The sequence below is a fragment of the Polyodon spathula genome, chromosome 5, assembly GCF_017654505.1.
Source record: "Polyodon spathula isolate WHYD16114869_AA chromosome 5, ASM1765450v1, whole genome shotgun sequence".
NCBI classification, from domain to species: Eukaryota; Metazoa; Chordata; class Actinopteri; order Acipenseriformes; family Polyodontidae; genus Polyodon; species Polyodon spathula.
The window spans coordinates 26584433-26607209 of record NC_054538.1 but is presented as its reverse complement, the minus strand read 5'-3'; the positions used below and the strand labels follow the sequence as shown (position 1 = coordinate 26607209).

Sequence of the window (22777 nt, the reverse complement as noted above, 5' to 3'; positions counted from 1 at the left end):
CCGCCTTTCAAATCTATATACACACATATACCAAAAAACATGTATTTTCATTTTGGTACACTGCTGTTACACCTCCTTTCAAATCTATATACACACATATACCTGTGTTTGTTGTTTCATAGATTGTAAACATTTAGCCCATTTTTATTTACTAGGGTTACTAAGTTTGTTTGTTTACCCTTTGTTACTGTTTGTTCTGTATAGTATAGTGTGTTTTCCAGGGTCAACTAATTTGTAGCATGCACCTCATGTTCTTAAAAAAATAAAAAATGTAAGATCAGTCTGAACTTCTTAATATTACAAACGACTATGACTCCACATAAAGCTGCAATTTTGACAAATCAAAAGTTGTCACAGCTTTTGCAAACGTGGATCCTAATATATGAATAGATAATATCATAATATACCCATATATATATATAATATATATATATATATATATATAGATAAAGTCATCACGGCGAGACAGGAGGGGGCTTCATAATGAGGAGTGTTAAGCTAGGCAAGTGTGCATGGGCATTTGCTATCCTTCTAGCAGAGCTTATTTTGCTCTCTAATTGTATTATAACCAGCTGAAGTATATGGCCAAACAAGCTGACGACATTGGCTGGGTTTCTACGCAGCTTAGAAAGCACATTTTATATTTATTGGAAACATGTCCGGAAGTCGTACATTATGTTTACTAGATTTCAGCAGTGCACATCACGTTTATGACATAACCTTGCGCAACTTTGGCAAGCTTCTTTGAACAAAAAGAGAAAAAAGCATACAGTATGAGGCGTTTAAAGAGGAAAGAAGAGGTAAATAAAGTGTAGTCTAATAACGGTATAACGGTAAACCTAAGATGATATTTAGTTATCGCCTGGTGTTGCCTGCTGCTCTGCATCGCCTGGTGTTGCCTGCCGCTCCGCATCGCCTGGGGTTGCCCGCCGCTCCGCATCACCTGGGGTCGCTGGGACTGCTTCGCCTGGGGTCGCCTGGAAGCGGCGTAGTCGCGATTCGGTAGGCGTGTATGACCAGGACATCGGGCGTTAGCTGCGCCCTGCCGCCTCATGCGCCCCCTAGCTAGTCTTGCCCCTAGTTAAGCCGCAAGCCCGCGACCCGCCCGCGCCTAGGCCGACGCAACTAGAGCCAGCTGCGCCGGAGAGCCAGTTCGTTGTCTTATGCTGTTGCAGCGACGGCAGCCGCCTAGCCGCCCTCGCGCCGCTAGATGTAGCCAAGCCTCGCGCACAACTAGGATCTAGCAAAGCTTGCGCTTAATTTTCGCCATTGGGGTTGCCAGCCTCTATTATAAGCTGCCCATTGCCCCGTGAGCCGACCCTCATTGCTATCCGGCGTTTAAGCCTGCTAGCTGTTGATCCGCAGCCCTATAGCTTGTGAGTTGTTTGCGGATTAGTTTGTTTTTCAACCCCACTATTGCTGAGGCTTAGCTGCCATGCCAAAAGACGGGGCAGGAGCCCGTCTGTAGCAAGGCTCCCAGTTTAAAGTAGACATTGCAGCCGTCAGTTCACCTGGGCGCAGTACAGGAAGACAGGGAGCGCCTTAGCTCGCAGCTGCAAGGCTAACAGCAGTAGCGCTTGAGCGCGCGGAGGATGAAAGGCTGGAGGGCCAAGGGACCCGCCTCCTTTAGCATGTGCAGCGTTTTGCTCTCTAATTGTATTATAACCAGCTGAAGTATATGGCCAAACAAGCTGACGACATTGGCTGGGTTTCTACGCAGCTTAGAAAGCACATTTTATATTTATTGGAAACATGTCAGAAGAAGTCGTACATTGCAGCTTTACTAGATTTCAGCAGTGCACATCACGTTTATGACCCAACTTTGCGCTGCCTTTGGCAAGGTGGTTGGTGAACAAAAAGAGGGGAGCTGCCGCTTACAGTAGGGGGCGTCAGGAAAGACCGCCCCCCAAGCAGCCTCGCCATTTATGGCAGGAGTATTTCAGCATTGCTGATGACAGCCTTGCCATTGAAGTCTCCGGTGACCCATGTTGGACCTTTGGGCTTTTAAGGAGGGAGGTTGCCATTGAGGTCATGTGTGTTATGCACAAGGGGTGGGGTATATGTGACAAAGCCTGGGGTTGCCCACCGCTCAGCATCGCCTGGGTTTATTGCCCACCACTCAGGATGCATCACCTGGGGTTGCCCGCCGCTCCGCATCACCTGAGGTTGCACATAATTCGCTTGGGGTTGCCAGCCGCTCCGCATCGCCTGGGGTTGCCAGCCGCTCCGCATCGCCTGGGGCTGCCTGTTGCTCCGCATCGCAGCAGGAAGTACTGTGAGCCGGAACCCCACCAAGGGGAGCTGCCGGCCACAAAGAAGGGGGAGGAGGTCTGGAGACCACCAACCCCAGCAACAGTTTTGCTGCCGGAGATCACCGGGGAGGTCAGTGAGCTTGCACGCACACAATTTCATATCAAACAAAAAACAAATTGGCTAAATAATGCCTTTGTTCAACTGCCGGAAGCGTCTCATCATTTCACTTCACCTGTCCTGTCTGTGTGTATTCCTACGATGGCGAATGTCCATGTTCGCCTTTTGTCGTTTAAAACTTTTATTTAAATAAAACCGGCGCAAGCAAGCGGATCTATCCGCGTAGCACTCTGTCCTGCATACATGTTTCAATCCACATTCTTGATCATGGTTCTGCACGGCCACTTAGGCCATGTTTGGAGGAGGATTTGTAAAGTCCTTATTAGGAGATAAAGAATGGTTTCAGTAGGCGAACTATTTTTTTTAATGGTATGTTTTAAGTGGACTAGGAGGACATCCAATTTCTCACTAGTAGCTTTATACATGGCAAGCCTTTTAAAAAGTCACCCTTTATGTAGCAATTCTCATTTTTGAAGTTCAGGAAGAATTCATATGATGTGCTTTCAAAACTTTGAGAGGATATTATAAGCTCTTTTATGTTAATTTTGCATGGTATATACGTGTTGACACCATCGCCAGACATTATGCAAGGTATTACATAGTTTAAAGAGACCATAAATGTAGAAATGGTCAAGGAGCAAGACATGGAACTCGTTTTGTGACTGCGAGGTCAGGTAAACAACAGTCACCAAGGGATTTAATGAAATGCTTGAGGGAGGAAGGGAACAAGCCTTAGCATTGATCAATACTTCATTACCGAGTCACTCAAGTCAGTAGAATGTGAACTCAAGGACGGGAAGGAAAGAAAACTACATTTGCAGGTATCACCAGAGTGGGAGGAGGGCTTCCTGAAGGCAGACTTTCCTTAACGCGTCTATAACGGACTGGATATCACCTGGGAGGAGCCTGTCGAGAAGGACTGTGTGGGCATAAACCTGATTCTCAAAGCTTAAGGGGCATAGTGAAATTTGCATCATCTACTGTGGAAGCAGCTACAAACTATTCCTGGAAAGTATACACTGATCGCTTAGTTAGAGAAAGGAGGCAGTTGAGGAAGCAATGGAAAAAAGCAGAACAAAGTCAAAAGGAGGGAGGTCAGAAAAGATAAGCTTGCAACATTGAGAGCTGAGCACCTACGGAAACTCCCACTAACTTTTTTATAAAGATCAGCTGAAGAAAAATGAAACTTGCATTTGGCTAATGAATTTGGTTCAGTGCTGCTGGAGCTTTTGTACATGTGACAAAAACAAATTTAGTGAAAGCCTACTTTGGACATCTGCAATTTAGTTTTTCAACTTCAGAATTATGGCAGCACGAGGCACACTAAATCAAGGAAAGTTGTAAGAGGTTCCAATTAAAGGTGAAAGGTAGCTGTTGAAGAGCATAGATAGAAATGGTTGGAGTTCCACGCTGTCACAGTAGAAAGGGACACCCAAGGGGATCAGGAGACCACCCCCCAAGCAGCCTTTCCGCTGCCAGGACTACCCTGGCAGGAGTATGCCACCCCACTGTCAGCATTGCTGCTGACAGCCTTATGACCTGTGGGCCCCTTGAAGCCTCCGGTCCTGACACATTTTGACAGGATGTAAGGTGGGTCTTAGACAAGGACGATTTACTTGGCACCATGACCAGGTGCTGCGATGTTTGGCCTTAGCATTGGAAGACAAGCGTAACATGACCAATAAGTTGCCACCAGTTCCATCAGAACAGTGCACACAAAAGACAACATTCCTCTGTCCAGGAGCGCAACTGCCAAGAAAAGATGTTAAAACCAAGCGTCGACCAGGACAACTGGAAGCTGCTAAAGACTGGAAAATGCTGGCATCAGCACGCCTTGCTCACCTAGTAGAGTTAACAGCGCCATGGAATGAGGCTGTAAATGAGGCGTATGAGAGGAAGAAACTTCAGTTTGCTCAACTAACTGCTGAAGCGGAATAGTGAGGATGGAGTGTCTGGGTCTACCCAGTGGAGGTGGGTTATCGAGGATTTGTGGCTCACTCTACAACTCGGTTTCTCAGAGACATCGGATTCAGTGACCAAGAGTTGCGTCACACAGTGAAGAACTTATCTGAAGCAGCAGAGAGGAGCAGCAACTGGTTGTGGTTGAGACGGAAAGATTCTGGTTGGGGATACCAAGCACAATAGAAAGACAGAAATGTTGATGTACATAAGAACATAAGAACATAAGAAAGGTTACAAGTGAGAGGAGGCCATTTGACCCATCTTGCTCGTTTGCTTGTTAGTAGCTTATTAATCCCAGAATCTCATCAAGCAGCTTCTTGAAGGATCCCAGGGTGCCAGCTTCAACAACATTACTGGGGAGTTGATTCCAGACCCTCACAATTCTCTGTGTAAAAAAGTGCCTCCTATTTTGTTCTAAATGCCCCTTTGTCTAATCTCCATTTGTGACCTTTGGTCCTTGTTTCTTTTTTCAGGTCGAAAAAGTCCCTTGGGTCGACATTGTCAATAACTTTTAGAATTTTGAATGCTTGAATTAGGTCGACGCGTAGTCTTCTTTGTTCAAGACTGAACAGATTCAATTCTTTTAGCCTGTCTGCATATGACTTGCCTTTTAAACCTGGAATAATTCTGGTCGCTCTTCTTTGCACTCTTTCTAGAGCAGCAATATCTTTTGACCAGAACTGAACACAATACGATTAAGTAAGCTGGGTTGAATTGAGTGAGGGATGGAGGGGGAGGGGTGGGGGTGCTGGGATGCTAGAATCACCATCGAGCCCTCGAGAGGCTAGTCGACGAAGCACCGAGGATGGAAGGTGCCCACTTGAAGGCTCCAGAGATGTACCTTACTTAGCTCAATCCAGACGGTTGTCATGCTGATGTGCTGGGGAGACCGCACTGTGCACTGTTTACAATTTTTATGAAACATGATACTGATACTGAAGATGGAAATCATTCTATTCCATTGTATTTGCTTTCTGTAAACAGCAGCTGACCCATTGACATTGAGAATTGTGTATACACAAGTAATATACATTTTTTAATTGTAATTTTATTCTGTCACTGTACTGTGCGTGGGGAATGAAGATGCTTTAACTATATGTTTGGTTAAAGAGCAGACAAGTGTTTAGAATTCAGAAATGTTTTTGACAGACAAATAGGCTACTATATGTTAAGGATTATATTTTGGACACACAGCTTTGTTTTTAAAGAATGCACTGATTGACTTTACAACATAAAAGTGCTTTCTTAGGGTCAGACTGTTGATTTATTCATTAGATCAGATTCTGTGGCTTCCCATGGCGGTACACGTGGACCGCAATGAAGCAGTGGGCATGTACAAAAGCAAAAATTCAAAATGGATTGGTTGGCTTTTTCATGAATGTTTTTTTTATACTGAAATGGAAACAAATGGTGGAAACTGAGTTCTGGAGCACCCCAAAACAAAACAAAACAAAACCCTTAGGTGTAGCTTTTCATCCAATAAAAACTTTTTATTAGTTAAAATAACCAACCAATTTGGAAAGAAAATTACACTTGTTGTTCCAGAATAAACTGTTTTCATTGGACACCAAATCCTACAGTACATGCTGTATGCTGTAGAGATCTGAAAACAACACAATGAGTTCCAGCCTTTGAAGACTTTAATCCAGATAAGTAAACATTTTTGTCACCATAAATTATGGTGCCTCAGTGTTTTTAGTTACAGTTATTTATAACGTACACATAATGAAAAAGGGAGGGCTACGTCAGCCATGGTGTCCTCAGCTCACCGCACACCAGCGACCACTGTGGTCTGGCCGGGCGCTTTCAAGCTGCCCGGGGCTGCGTTGTCCACCGACACTGTCGCTCTGAGGTGGCTGTATGGTTAGTCTGCAGCGTGTAAAGAAGCGGTCGGCTGACGCACACGCTTCGGAGGACAGCTCATCCTCGCCGCTCCCGAGTCAGTGCAGGGGTGGTAGCGGTGAGCTGAGCATAAACACTACTTAAATGGCGAGAAAATAGCAAACAATAATAATTGAAGATGACTAAATTAAAAAAAAAGAAAGCTATAGAACAGAGCAGTTGCGCAAGACTAAACTGCAACTCAGACACAAACATTTAATTGACCCTCTCGTATTTTAATATTAATTAGGTTATTTACATTTGGAATGAGAATCTCTCTAGTTAAAAAAAAACAACAACAACAAAAAAAAAAAAAAAAACATGGAAACACACACACCCAAAATAGTGAGTAAAAGGTGAGACTTATTTTTCTTTTTCCATGGAAATTGCCCCATTGTTGCTTTGACAAAGTTACAGTAAGATTAAAACATGACAAAGTAACATGAATGCATCCAGGTTTTTTAAGTTGTAATTTTAATGCTTGCCATTAGTGGGGTTTTTTTTTCTGGGTAAGTATTGTTCTTCTTGCTTCCTTGTAAAACTATTTGGAATGTTGGCAATTTGATACTACATTAGCAGCTAGGCATCCAAAAGTGAAACAAGGGACACTGTCAGTCACCCAGATCTGGTCTCTATGATGTCAGGTACTAGAGATATTTGTAAAAATAAGATTCAGAGTTAGGTCACTTCTGTGTCACAAGGATCTGCTATAATCGGGTGGAGGTGAGTCTCTTCATTCCTCTCCGTTGGGCCAGGCTGGAAGAGAGAACTGGTTCCAGTTTGGGGGCCTGAGGTGAACGGTTCAAAGCAAAGTATGTGGCTGCCATTGCTCCCTGAGGTTTAGAAAAAAAAAAAAAAGTTATAGTATTACAGTATAGGAACAGAACTGTTGATGATGGTTCTTGTTGTATCATGAGATTATTGGTCTTAGGCAGCTTAATAAAGAATTGAGCAGTACGGTAGCAAAGAACTTTATGTTGCCTGAGGTCAATAGTGAATGCATGAATCATGAAGCGTGAGACTTTATTCCAATAGTACACTGTCTGGCACCTTTTTTAGGATCTGTCTACCCGAATGGATTTGACATCGCCCTGGGGTAGGTAAAGTTCTCCTGATATTCCCTTGGTTTCCTTGAATACTCTAGAAGGCTGAACGAATGCGTAGTTTACTGTGATCAAAGCAAATGGTGGTCCAACCCAATATTAGGTACAGGTCTTAACTAAGTGGCCAGGCAGTGTATATTCACATGGATTAGGAACATTTTTTGTTTGAAGACCATTTTCAGGATATTTCTGAATACTACTTCTTTGACTCATAATCTTAAATACTGCAACTAAGTATAGGTCATACACAAATTAATATTATGAGTACAGCAGACACATAAATACACTAGTAGAACTGAAACAACGTTAGTTAATGACTTACTGTACCTTGACTAACTGTACATCTTGTCTGATGAGTTGACTCTGTGATAGATACTCTCTGCTCACTATCCAAGGGTGATGAAGTACTTGTGGTGCAGTTAGCCGCTGATGGGGATCTACATGTAACATTTTGGATACAATATCCTGTAACAAAACAAACCCCACTCTGTTATTTGGATAGCATTGGATAGGATATATATATATATATATATATATATATATATATATATATATATATATATATATATTATATTATATATTATCTATATATTTCTGCAAGCCAGTTTCAGTTACAATTTGCTAAGATTTAACAGACTTTTATAGAGGGCATCTCCCGTTCCCTATCCAGTCTGAAAGGTGAAGACTCTATGGACCATTCTGGTAAGAAAATTTTTAATATATATATATATATATATATATTATATATATATATATATATATATATAATATATATATAATATTGCAAATTTCCATATTCCTTCATAACCATTCAGCAGCATTCAGTCAGGCAGTGGTGCAGACTGGTTAATGAGGACAGTAGCTACCTGGGATTGCACAAGGCATGAAACTGGTAATTGCTATATAAAAATAAAATACCACATAAACACTTTATAATATCAGCTATCAAACTCTTTCTAAACCACTTGGGGTTTGCATGTAAAGGCATAAAATTGGTAAAGCAAACATTGTGTACATTAAGTCTATAAAACAAACTGATTTTTTTCTGTTTAAGACGGATAGCTATACAAATGGAAAGTAGCTGTATTTTGATGTGGGGATAGAATACAGTATTGTTTTCTATGCTGAAAGTAATGATAAAAAATTTATATGATTGCACAAATTAGTTAAGAACATAATCAGATATTAATAATGTGTTTACAGCAATCATGGTAACAAGATTGACACTAAATGTATGGGAACATTGGTTACCAGTCAGGGGTCTATGATTAAGTCCCCACTGGTATGAAATCAGAATGCATTATTTATTTATTTATTTTTTTAAAGCATTAAGAACAACCTTTGCTGTATCAGAGATAGTGTCCCAGTTTCCTCCAGAAAGAGCAAATATTCCACTTCCAATGCGTGCCAAGATTTCTTCAGGGGTGTCATCAGGTCCATTGGCAAATGGTGTGAACCTGGTGGCCAACATAGACTTTTAAGATAAAGTTAAGTAACACAAATTGAATTACTTGTTTTGCAATATTAATATATTAATGTTCCTTTCACTAATCTAGATTGCATCATCGAGTAAACACTTGGATAAACATGGCCTATACAACTGTATATATGTAACTGTTGAAGGATTAGTCCTTACATTTTATCTTTTCTTTGGGGGTGTCACAGATTGCCTTGGTGGGTGACGTCAGACCAGGGAGACAGACAGACACAGACAGTACTGATGTATGAATGAATGCGCTGGTGCGCAAATTTATTGAAAATTAAAACATTTAATCAAAACAGAAACACTGAACTCAGAATAAAACGACACGGTGGCCAACACAAAAAAGACAGATACAAAAAACAAGTATCGTGCTGGTGTAAACCAGCAGGGGTAGCAACTGCTTCCTAATAATATAGCCTCTTGTCTCGCAACTCGCGCCTCACATTCCGCCTCTGAACACACTCCCTGTGCAGCCAAAGCTGAGGGTTTCTATATTGTGGCAGAGGGATTAACTGGCTTTTAATTACCTAGATTATCCCTCAGCCACATTCGTCACAGGGTTTCTCATATGCGTCATGAACAGCCTGTTTGTCAGTAATCACTAGGTGTTGACCATGCAGTCTAACAATTTTATCTGGATGGGGCATTTTAACCCCATCCAGGCTGTAAACAATAATAACAAGACATTATGTTTTTACATATAAAACAGTACATTTAAATAATAATAATACAACACATACAAATACAAAATAACATAAAACATGAAATATGCACAGGTGCGGGGAGTACTCCATCACAGGGGGCCGGGTTTTAACATCATCAGGCCAAGACTCATCAAAAGTAGTGTATTCCTATACTCTTGGACTGAGATGGTGTATTGTGTTTGAATCCAATCAATGTCTGAATCAGCTGTTCTGGATTCCACAATGATCACTTTCACTGACTGAAAGCAGTTTGTACTTCTGTTCTCAAAAATGGGTTTCAACCAGCACTATTATAACTGATCAGTCCCTTAAAGAAGCACACTAAGTTACTCACGTTTAGTTCAGTTATTTTATGAGGTTGGACTAACTGTTTGAATTAAGAAATGTATTTTACAGTACATCCCAACATTCCTAAATACATGTGTTTTTACAGCATATGCAATGTTGGGACATTAGTTTTCACCTCCCCTTGTTTAGGATGCTTCATTATCTAAAAGGAATGCTAACCAATGCTTTAAAATAATACCTCACTGGTTAACACATTCACTGATTAGGTAACAAGAAGCTGCAGCAACTTTTCATCTGCAGCATTCTTTCAAATCTATGCATATTCTAAATTGAAGTATAAAATACAAGCGAAAAACCAAAGGGTTGTGAAAGATAGCATTAATAGGGTAGGGATTAAATCTTTAAATAGAGCACCTGAATTGCTGTGGTAACCCTGTTATATCGTGACATTCAATTGTTACAAAAGTACATTTTTGATTGAATCTCAATGCAATATAGTGGAAAGAGGTCAATGATAAAGTAGATTTACATGCAGTAAGATTGCTTGTCCGGTTCCTATTGGCTGGTTTATCTCAAAACTTTGTCAATTCGGGTCTTAAAGGATCCCAACAATTCAATATTAGCAACATGACTAGGTAACCAATTTGATACCCTCACCACTCTATGTAAAAAAAAAAAAAAAAAAAAAGAAAAGAAAGTCTGTCTACATTTAATTTTCAAGCTGTCTTCTCTGGTCCTGGTTTCTGTGCTATGCATATAATACTGGCTAGATCTAACTTCGTCAACTCATTGTAAAGATTGTTATTAAGCTTATAGCCTGTATTTCAGCTGAGTTGAGACAAAAGGGACTAAAGGGACTACCACAAAGTCACACAGTGAGTCAAGATATCTTGGCTCTAAGTACCCATCTCCAACCAGAAGATTACATTACTTGCCAGATGGCTGTTGCTACCTGCTCTCGTGTAGCTGAGGCAATACATTTAACAAGAGGTCACGCCAACTGATAATATAAGCTTAGACATGTGTTGAGTAAATCACTGTCGGCAAGAAACTAAAAATACTAAATAAAAAGAGCTCTGCATTTTTAGGACAACTTCCACCCCAACACAGTGAAATAGTGTGACATACTATAGTTATTGTAGCTAACAATATCGTTAGATAAATAATATCATCCACATCCATTATATAGGTGTGAAATGTGCAGTTGTGAATGAAACACATGTTTTAGGAAACATGTATTTTCATTTTAAAACATGTCAATAAAGAAATGTGTTTGTAATCCATGCTTTTCAAACATCTTGCACTTCCTTGGTCATATCACCTAGAGGGTAAAATTGCCCCACCCCTTTATCAGCTTCTTTCCTGTCAATAACCATTTAGCTGCTTCCCCTATTTACTAACTTGCTTTTATTCAGAAGATGCCACTGAGATGAAATTATCCAATTCATTTGATAACTCAAACTGGCATTTAAGGCGATCTCCTAATATGGTCATCTACTGGAAATACGCAAGTAGGACCTTGTTTTAAAGGCCTGACTCTCCTCTTTCCAATGACAATAGGACTGTCTCTCACAGTGCCAAAGTAAAATGATTTAAGGTCGCTGGCTGGATATTTAACATTGGACGGACTCTAGGAAACATCCTATATCAAATTGTATTGTATTATTATTAGGGGGCTAAGCAACAAAGTTACTGTGACCTTTGACCTATGTAGTTTGTTAAAAGTAAAGTTGCTGCATCAAAAAAACATGGATGCCACAAGCAAATCAAACTTCAGAATATATTGTACTATTAATCTATGGTAGAATATAGTACAGTCTTCACAGTTCAAAGACTAGTATAGGCCAATGGGATACTATACCACAGGGGAAATATACGGTCATAGGTCACATGGTCTGGCACTTGGCCCCCGGTCATTGCTGCTTGCAGCTATTATCGTTGGTATTACTATTATTTATTTTTCTCAGAAAATGCTTACCCTGCCAGCATGGTGTACAGCAAAATACCAAGACTCCAAATGTCACAGGCTGCATCATATCCTTGTCTCTTCAGGACCTAAAACAGAAGAAAAGTATTTGCAGAACTGATATCTGGGGCAGACAATAGCATAAAGTCTGGAAGAGTGGACATTGTTATTGAGGCAAATGTAATATTACCTTAACAAAACCACCCATTAAAGTAGAGCTCTATTTTACTTTAAAGTCATTCAAACAAGGTATGCTTAGAGTTTGTTGAATGTTTTGGTTTAAATTCCAGTCTATATTTACAATCCTCCCAATTTACCTGTGTGAGTAATGCTAAATATCAAGCGTTTTAAATAATATCTGTACTCTAGTAGGTATAAATAAAGATGGGTCTAGTTCAATGATAAAAAAAAAAAAAAACAACAAAAAAACTGGCAGATCTAAATGCTCTATATTGACCCCATATATATATATATATATATATATATATATATATATATATATATATATATATATATATATATATATATATATATATATAATAGGCAATATTTGTCCCGGTCAGTACAATAAGGACAAACCGCTTTAATAAACTTGGAATAGCACTTTACAATGTATTAGAAAATAGTAAACCTGCTGTTTCCTTCTTTTGACACAAGAGGGTGCTTATGCCCTCCATTAAACAGTATCTTTCTGTGCAACCAAACCACAAGGTATTACTTGATCTTTTCACAATAGGGGTTCTAATTTGTCATTATAATAAACACTACTTTTTCATAAACAAGTGAATTGCTATGTCAGACAAAAATCTAGTATGATTATAGCGGTTGTCTGGTATATGCAATGATTTTTTCACCTCTGGGGCCACAAAGTTTGCTGTATAACACGGTGTCATTAGTAACCCATTTTCAGCTCGTAACTGTTTGGCAAATCCAAAGTCGCAGATTCTTATAGATTCAGGATCTCCAGTCTCGTCCACGTACAGTATGTTGCTGGGCTTCAAGTCTCGATGAACAACCTTAAATAAATTCAAATGAAACAAACGAAATAGATAAATAATCAAAATAGTATTTTTTCTACCTTTAGTTTTTATAGAGCTACATTTTTATGATACCAATTTATCAGTATAGTTGGTGGGCATAAGTTGTAGTGATAGTACACTAATTATGTGAAAAAATAAATATGGGTTTTGTGTGTTTTATCTTTACTTACGTGATGTTCAGCTTATTACCTACCAGCACCCTCTTTAGTGATAAAAGAGATTTGTAAAAAATAAATAATTGAATGCCTACAAAAACTATTACAATACCATCAACACAACAATTTGAATGGAGAAATCAATAGATTCATAATACCTATAGTAGATTTATTTTTATATAGTGCCTTCCATAGTGGGACACCATCACAAAGTGCTTTACAGAGGTAGGCTGTGAACTGTGCATTATATGGAGAGTCACTTACAATAGGACACTGATTTAACATCTCATCCAAAGGATGGGGCACAAGGAGGTTAAGTTACTTGCATAAGGTCACATGGTGAGTCAGTCACTGGCAGAGATGGGATTTGATCTGGTGACCATCTGGTTACAAGCCCTGGACTTTAACCACTGGACCTCAATGCCTCCTCATGATAATGTATGGATAATGCAAATAGCTTCCACAATGTAACGTCATAAAATTTAACCAAAAATCAGAATATGTTAGATAGCTTTAAATGTACCTGTATGTAGAATAAGATGACTTTAATAAAGTTGTACATGTACCCCTTGTGAGTGAAGATACTCCACAGTTTTCGTGATGGTGTAGAGCACTGCACTAGCTTCTCTTTCGGAGAAACATTTCTGTCGTAGGATTCTGTCCAACAGTTCTCCTCCTCTCATTAGTTCCATTATCAAGTACACATACTTCCCATCATCATACACCTAGGGAACCATGCAACCAGTCAAGAACATGATCTACACAAGATACTATGTTCTTATAGGTATAAAGAAAAATGCCTGGTGCTGTATAGTATTAGATAATTGAGCAAAGCAGAATAAAGCACCAATCCATAGCTGTGTCATGTCACTAATTGTTGTGGACAGAGGGCTTTCTTTCAAATGTGTACCTATAAAAATAAAGAGAGACGTATAAACTGCACCTACAATGCCATTTTATGGTAACTCCAGGGTTCACTGTCAATGCAAAGTGACAGATTATGAACTGATAATTAACCTCACTTTGACATTGTTACGTAGTTCATGGCAGCTGGATTTGGATTTTAGCACAGTTCTGGGGTATATAATATAGGAACAAAGACTGGTGGGTGATTAGTAGGGATAATCTAGGTAGTGCAGGTTTATCCGTTTATGGTATCCTTATTGAGAACTTGTTCTTCAGATTGATGCCTAATAAACTTAAACAGATTACTTCCCTGTTTATTTCTTGTGTCAAATCTCTATAATTCGATGTTCTAGTCACTGAATTTCCTTGCTGGAAAATAAAAACTGACATTTTTAAGAAAAATACTGTGTAGAAGTTTAGGCTACAAGTAGGACAGCTATTCTTTGGTATGGACTTGGCCCTGGTAGGCCCTAATAAATGGTCCCTCTGGCTTCTGTTATTTGCATCTTCATATATTAGGTTTCTCAGCTAAAAACTAAACTGGTGTTACAACTAAGAGAGGACAGTTAATTACATACATCCTTCAAAGTAATGATGTTTGGGTGCTGTCCATATCGTAAGAGGATCTCAATCTCTTCTGATGGGTCTCTCTTACTCCTGTCGATTATCTGAAACAAAGCCATCATCATTTAGTGCTTGTTGGTTCCCAAATTTGATATACAGTACACTGGGGATAAAAAATAAATAAAATAAAAATAATAATAATAATTTAAGGAAACACATGTTAAAATTCCAAAATACCAAAGGAGTTAGTGGATTAAATAAGAACAGACAGTTATGCTAAAAGTCTTCTTTTTTTTTTCCCAACAGCAAATTTATTTTTTTTGGTCTGTGAAACCACTGACATTGTTCTCTATACATCTCCATTAATGTACCCATCTATACTTCCTTCGTGGATCCTGCAAAGCTAGCAATAACAAAATAACCACAAACACCAGCTTTGGTAGCATCTTGAGCATTCACCCATGTCAACTGAAGATTTGCAAAAAAACAAGTCACCTGTAGCAATTATATTGATTTTGATATATTGTTTCTTTGCTTAATAGGTCGCACAAGTAGTAGGCTAAGCTTAAGACAAGGCATGGCAAAGAGCTGTGACTTAAAGCAGAGGTTCTCAAAATCACATGCAAGTAATACAATTGCAGAATCACAAATCTCACCACAGCAGTGAATGACTACTTTTCGTACATTATGTATGTTTTATGTTTTTAATAAGTGCTGAGAAGTTTCCAGAAATTGTATATAAAAACAAATCAGTAAATAAAAGACTTGAACATGTGGCAGATTGATATAAAATGTGCTTCTTTCGAAACTGCACTTGTGAGACCTACATGTACATATCTTTTTGTAAAACCATGAATAATGGTATCAGATCAGATCAAGTGAAAACTGCACTGACCTTGACGGCATATTCCACTCCAGTAGATTTGTGAACACATCGTTTACACACCGAATAGGCCCCAATGCCAACGTCTTCCTTGATTTCATAGCCATCTCTAAAATGAATATTTTTCCCGTGCAGTCGCTACAGGGCAAGGAAACAGGAGAGTGAAATGTTTAGACTGAAGAGAGATATAGGTGATTGTACTGATCACGTTTACAATACAATTAGAAAACCAGTGGCCAGATTAATTACTCCGTAAAGCCAAACCAAGAAACAAAAAAAAAACAAATGATGACACCAACAAAGCAATCGCTGCAGCACATAAATATTCCAATGGATCCTCTCAAAATATACAGTATCACAACAAAAACTTGTGCTTGTGAATCAGCATAGATTATCATGCTTTAATTAGCATTGTTAATTTTGGGATAATAAATCTACATATAAAAGATGCAGAACTGGCTACAAGTATTATAAATCTGTTTTTGTGCTTTGTGGCTGGGGGGGTATTAGATTGGCAGGGAGGGAGTTACATTCCTCCCTGCAGAAACGTGTGCGGATGTGGCTGGAACTGAAAACTGAATAAGTGATGATTAAAGGTTAATGAGGCTCCTGCAACAGGTGTATAAAAAGGGTGATCATGGGCGTTAGAGAGGATTAAAGAAGGTGTGTGTGTGTGTGTGTGCTGTAAATGAAGTGCGCATGAGTGCTTGAACCGCAGCTTTCTGGTCTCTGAGTCTCGTTGCCAACATTACCTGGTCACAGCTTCTTAACTGAAACAAACCACCAGCTCAGTAATGAAAAAGACACGGCAGTCATTTTTTCCATTTGTTTCAGTTTGCAGTCTTACATTTTTTATTACCTGAACACATTGAAAAACAAAAATGTATCTTGACCTACATAGTTACACTGTGTTCGCAATATGTGGTTTATTATAATTACTCCTTCTGACTGCACAATGTTTTTCTTCATCAAGGTAACCAAATTGCTACCAACCGAGTGACAATGTCTTTTTCTTTTAGATATGAATCAGAATGTACCAATCTATTTAAATATTTAAAGGTGATGGATACATTTTAATGAACTAAAAAAAAAAAAAAAAAACTCTGGAAAAAGGACAGTTAAAAAAAAAAAGTGGGGAGTTCTAAATGTACAAAACTATTGTTAACTGTCCCACCAACATCCCACCAATAGTTGTTAACAAGTAGCTGCAGCCCTAATGTACCTGTACAATGGGGGGCACTGCAATCTGGTGGCTATCGCTCAGAGTTTGCTCTTGTCCAAGGTTAGTAGCAACAAAACTGAATCCTCTGAAAAGCTGGTGATCACTAACACTTGGCGGGGCGCCAGGGGAATCTGTGAAGAAAATGACTCAATGAAAATTGGCAGTACTAATGGGAAAAAAAAATATTGATCTAAATGCAAAAATATAAGTTGACTTAGAGGTCAGTTATTTGTTAACTCTAATAACCGTTGAAACCATTTCAGGTCTGTTGAAGAGTGATTCAATGCAATTTTTCTGTTTTTTTTATATATATATATATAAGATTGTATAGTAAAAGAAAAATGTAAGAACAACACTGTGTTAAAATAATTAAAAAAAAAAAATCTTCTATTACTTCTCTCTGCGTAAACCGGCATAACTTATTCATAACACTGTTGTCAAATGTATACTTGTTTTTATACTGTTGCAAAATCAAACTATTTACTGTAATGGAACAGTGTTTACAGTAAAAGTGATGATGTCAGCAAGCCACAGAAATGTACATGGAATGATGAATTGTCCATTACATACTGTACATTTGTTTTGTAAGTACTATGAATACTTACTGTATATGTCTGTTACATAGGTTTTCAAAGTGACACTGAAGGATTATAGACACATTCCTTATCTAGTGTGATGTAACTTGGTGAATATGTTATGAATACCTCCTAGTGTCCACATGAAATATGCAGTTTACTTTAAATGATCCAGTGACATTTCTTTTCTTTAAGAGTAATTATACTAAAAGGCCGATTCACACTTTTGTTTTAATATGAAATGACAGAGCAGTTCTGCTCTGTGCCATATAGAGGGGGCCATGTGCAAGTCATTACCCTCGACAGATCCAGACAAATGTAAATTAAGAAATGAATATGCTTGCATTAATAAATGAAATAACATGTTCCTGTCTTGAGGGCAACATACCAATACAATACCTTATTGGTGTTTTAACAGTGAGCAGGTTTGGCAAAACCTATTCTAACCTGAAACCAGAATGTGCCTTCTTGTGATTTAAACATAAAAAATGGAAATACTGAGGGCACTGGATACGTGATGGTTATTTATAGTACAGTGAATAGCAGGATGAGAGGCATGAAAATATTAAATGCATTTATTATGAGCGAGTTGAGTGTTGGGGGAACAGGAGTCTGTGACTTCGTTATCCTGTCTCTAGAGGTGCGCATGGACCATTTTCCAATAAATGAAAAAACTGTTGAAATACATTTGAAAAATATTTGCTTGCTTTAGGGTTAATTTGTCACTTTGTGCTTGCTTTGTAAAATTATCTCTGTAACTAACCACAGGTTTACGTTTTATTTTTATGCTGCTGTTATGATTAAACAATACCTATTTACAAAATCTGGAAAACTTTTTGTAAGTTTTTAATAGTGTAACTGGGTCTTACTCGTGTCACGCGTGTGGGTCGCCGCTGTTCAAGCATACAGAGAGACAGAGCTGGTGTTGAAACGCCGGCACAGGCGCGCAGGATTTATTACCAAAAACAGAAAACGAAAGTAAAATAAAGGCGGTCATGTGACGTTACCAGTGATGGTAACGCACAGAGGACTAATACAGCAAACTGTACAAAAAGTGCAAAATAAAACACAATACCCCAAACTATAACTCAAAAGGTGCCGTGAAAACGGCAGGCCTTGCAGCAGCCCCGAGCAATCTCCCGCGGATGTTTTTAAACTGACGGACACTCGGACGAGACCCGCCCACCTGCTGATTGAGAACCAGCACAGCCAATCACTTGCTGCCCTTCCGTTAACCAAGCATAGCAGGCGGCAAGTCTTAATCAAGCGCCCGTCTGTAAACAATAATTCAATCAAACAAATCAAGTCCCAGAACGACACAAAATAAACCCTTTCCCACATATAAACCATACCAACACTAATCTACCACTGTGCAGGGCAATCGCACTGTCACAGATACTAACACTTCTTCAAATGCCAAAAACATAATCTAGCACTGTTATTGTTGGTCTTTTTTTTTCTTATTTGGTACTGTTCAAAAGCTGCTGTAAGGATTACTGTTTCTCCAAAAGATCATGCAAGGGTTTTTTTTTGTTTGTTTGTTTGTTTAAACTCCTGAGTATAAGCTTGGGGTACCATTAATCTGCTTTTATTGTAGTCTTTACAACGCACTGCCCCGGTCTCAGAAAATGTGACTTCTTCCACTTATTTGCTGAGAAGAAACTGATGTTCCAATGTTCAGCTATAGTGCAATCTATTAAAGCCTTTTTCATACAAATCTTACCCTGGCTGACCTATGGCAGTTCCCCAGTCAGTAGGGCTGAGATTTTGTCTGGAAATACAGACATTTCAGTGGACATTTCAGTGGAGGAGATGTGTTTAGTGTGTACTGTGGTGAGCTGTTACTCTATTACTGAAATTAGACATCACGAAAAAAAAAACTGGTACGTTTAAAAAAAAAAAAAGAAATTACATTAAGTGTATTTAAATATAGTGTGTGTGTGTTTACATAGTAGTTACAGTAGATGCCGGTTATAGCAACCCTGATAAAGACAACTTTCGGTTATTAACAACATTTTCCCAGGAACCAATCCCGTCCCATGGACTTTAATGTTAGGAATTTTGGTATTAGCAACTGCACGCCGCATACTGACAACTGTATTACTAGTTGCCAGTGCTACAGAGCTTGCTTGCATGATGTATGCACATACTTCATGCAGCTTTTATAATACACTGCCTTCACAACTGCACATCTCTGGCGGACTGAGGCAGAATCGTAGCTTTGAAACTGATATGAAGCTGCGGGCAAAATTGAGATGGATTTCCAGCGGGAGGTGGCACATTGTAAAAATCAGACAACGTTGGACAATTTCTTATTTTAAAATTGTATTCTTTAGAGTTGATTGTAAGTACAGCACATAATTTGTATGTTTGCTTTACTCGTTGTGTAGAACTATTTAAACCTATTCCGTTTTTGTTTTACACATGCATGAAATAAACAGTTTGGGTATTTCGTGTTTTCCATGTACATTTTTTAACAAAGTAACATTTAAAACAAAGGTATTTCAGTGCCATATTTGTACAACTACAGTATATATCGTTCCCTATAAATACACTTGAAAACGGGGGGTTTCGCTTATTGGCAGCTTTCAGTTAATGACAACTTTTTGCAATTAATCGCAGTTAACTTTTCATTTTTTTAATGCCCATTAATCACCCTCTGTCTTGACCCTCTCAACATACCATAATTAATTCTCTGCCGCACTATTTTAATATTCTCGAATGCATGCGACACAAAAGTGCAGACAGTGTTTGAACAGAAAGTTAGTCATGGAACTGCATTATCGAGCATTATATACTGCATTATATATATATATATATATATATATATATATATATATATATATATATATATATATATATATATATATATATATATATATAATATATATAATGTATATTATGGGAACTAATACTGACTGAGTAACACTAACTCGTCAACCAAGTTTGTTAAATCGTCGTTTACGACCTCAAAAAAGACATATTAAGACACATTTTATTTATATTTTGGTATTTCTCCCCAGGTATTTTACTAGGTCTTTATTCTTTTGTCCTAAAAATACTACACGACAAAAAACCCATTACAATGTGTTATGATAATTATTAACAATACATTATTATTAATAGTAGTAATTGTTTAAACTTACTCTAACTTGAGACATTGTTCATAGTCAATAAATAACACTAATTTTGGTTTCCTAATTAACTGATAATTAAAACTATTAATGCACAAGATTAACTGAGATTAAAATGTGTGATTATTTTTTTTAATCACTTGACAGCCCTAGTACTAACACATAATTATAATGTCATTATGCATACACTGTAAACCCCAGAGTCATTCTAAATAAATTAAATCAAGTTACATTAACTTAAAAATTCTAATTTTACTCATTACACTCATCCATTTTAAGTTAGTCGAACATTCAAGTTTACTTTAGTTGTTCAAACGTAAATGGTTTAAGTAGAATCAGGGGACTAAATTCCCATCAGCCCTTGCGGGACTTGTACAATTTATTTTTGGAATTGTTTATTGTTTATTGTGTTGTTGTTTCGTGTATGTAGGGTTGTACAAGTGTGTTGTGTTTGCTTGTCTCTGGTGCCCCCACCTGCTCCCTTACATGTGTTCTCCTTGTGTTGTGTGTGGCCTCCCCCGTTCGGTGGACAGTGTGCGGATGTGACCTCCTCCCTTCTCCCTCTGTCTACAGCTCTGCATCTGCCTGGTTCCAGCACTGGTAAATGCTGCCATAAGCGCATAAGCAGAAGTGCTGCACTGGCAGCTAGTAAAATAGCTTGTTGATTGCACATTCGGTTACCTCAGGTAAGTTTTTATTGTTTAAATGAAATAAAAATGTTTGAAGGAAGAGAGAAAGTTGTCATAACAAAAACTTTATTATATCAAGGCAATGACTGTACTCAATTTTTTTTAGTAAACTTGACTTATCAGGGTTTCAGTGTAGTTACTTAATGTGTAAATATGTTTCCATGATATAACCATAACTCTAAACTTAACCCTAACTCTAAACCTAACCCTATCACTAACCCCAACTCTTGCCCCCTAACTCTAACCCTAACCCCTTTCTGATAGAATCGTGTACTTACATATATTGTGCAAAACAATTTACACGTTAAGTACAATTTTACTATGTATAATAACACTCCAATTATGTGTAAGTACACATGTATTTACTATGTAACTACTATGTAAATAAAAAAATACAAAATAGACAGTAATTACAGACATTTAACATAGTGTTTTCATATTTGGCTTGCAGATAGAATTGTAAAATTGCATGCAGGAATATACAGTGTAATTCTGTTGTTTTATCCAATACAGATTTATTCTTGAAAGATGCTTTTATTGTTGTGTCATTAAAAAATAAAAACCTGATGATATCTAATTATTTTCTAGTACCTCTAACATCCTTTCGTACCAAAAAGAAAGACATCCTTCTTGTGCTATATGATGCCATACTTAACTATATTTTGTTGTTGTTTGGTTTTATTTATGTGCAGAAAGACCTTATTCTTGCTTGATGTGTCTGTTTAATGTAGTAGCAGATACTACAGAACTCCTGAAGTAGCAGAATGTGTTGTATAGCACACAGAGAGTTGGAACAGGCTTTTTCACGTGATCAGATTTAGTAATAATCGTAGCCTAAAGCTTCTGAAATGAACCCCGAGAGCTTTTACAAAGTTGTATGCCTTTATCTCTTCAAGACCATAAGTACACTTCTAAATCACTCTCAAATCATCGTGTCAAAAGAAAAAAAAAAATCTATTTTGTATCAAAGCTGCATCAATAGAACTGATCTTCAAGCACACAAAACTCACCAGTTGGTGTTCGTGATGTGAATTCTGGATCAAAGTGAAAGGTGTCTTCAGGTCTGCCAACAGCAGGTTTAAATGGGGGCTTGATTTCTATCCTATATAATTTCTTTATTTGGGGGATGGGTATAAAAAGAGAACAAAACAACATTTTAAATGCTGATAAATAAGAGTGATTGCTTGAAACAAAACTTGACAACCTCATTTTTTAAATCAAATTCCAGTGAGGTGACATGTTATTGAAAATGTTTTCCCTCAGAGATGAAGTAAGACTGATTCAAGTCATTTTTCAAATTCATCCATTCAGTGCTAACTGGACAGCCGCATTGCGCTTGAGTTGAAACCAATTTTGTTTCTCTAGAAATGGCTCCAAAATAAAGTCTTTTGTAAATCTGTCACGTAAAGCAGTTAATGAAAATGTATTGATTTAGAAACAGGCTTTACATAAGTAAAGTTTTTACACCATGTGAGAAATTTCCAACCTTTATTAAGTGTTAGCGGTAAATGAAAACTATGCTTACTGTACAATTGTGAGCAAGGTCAAGGCTGTAGAAGCAGGGTAAAAATAACTAACACAGCTAACAAGGCACAACTCAGCAGTAAAAGGGGCAACAAATAAACACATATTGTATACTTACAAGATTTGACACGATTTCAGATCGCAACAGTAAACAGTACACTACCTGCTGTATCTAGAACATTTTTAAGGGTGGTTGGTGCATGTGGAAGGAGAGTATTTCCAGGCTGTCAATGCATGTATAGCTGTGGCACATGTCTAGCTCAATTACATGTGAATAGGCCAGTCAGGGTTAAATGGTGTTAGTAGACCCCTGACTGGCAAACACAGA

The 22777-nt window shown here is 38.1% G+C and overlaps 1 protein-coding gene across 3 annotated transcripts in view; it reads right to left on the bottom strand.

Moving 5' to 3' along the window:
- Positions 1-6719: 6719 nt before the first annotated feature.
- rps6ka2 (ribosomal protein S6 kinase, polypeptide 2) overlaps positions 6720-22777 on the bottom strand; it is an 80299-nt gene continuing 64241 nt past the window's right edge. For all 3 annotated transcript variants that reach the window (XM_041250148.1, XM_041250149.1, XM_041250150.1), the window contains exons 12-21: positions 21936-22038; positions 16528-16658; positions 15318-15443; positions 14437-14526; positions 13519-13677; positions 12612-12773; positions 11770-11846; positions 8656-8773; positions 7644-7781; positions 6720-7046 (exon numbers count right to left, since the gene is read on the bottom strand). In XM_041250148.1, the coding sequence (XP_041106082.1) occupies positions 6921-7046; positions 7644-7781; positions 8656-8773; positions 11770-11846; positions 12612-12773; positions 13519-13677; positions 14437-14526; positions 15318-15443; positions 16528-16658; positions 21936-22038 (1230 nt within the window). In that variant the 3' untranslated portion in view covers positions 6720-6920. The remainder of the gene's footprint in view (positions 7047-7643; positions 7782-8655; positions 8774-11769; positions 11847-12611; positions 12774-13518; positions 13678-14436; positions 14527-15317; positions 15444-16527; positions 16659-21935; positions 22039-22777) is intronic.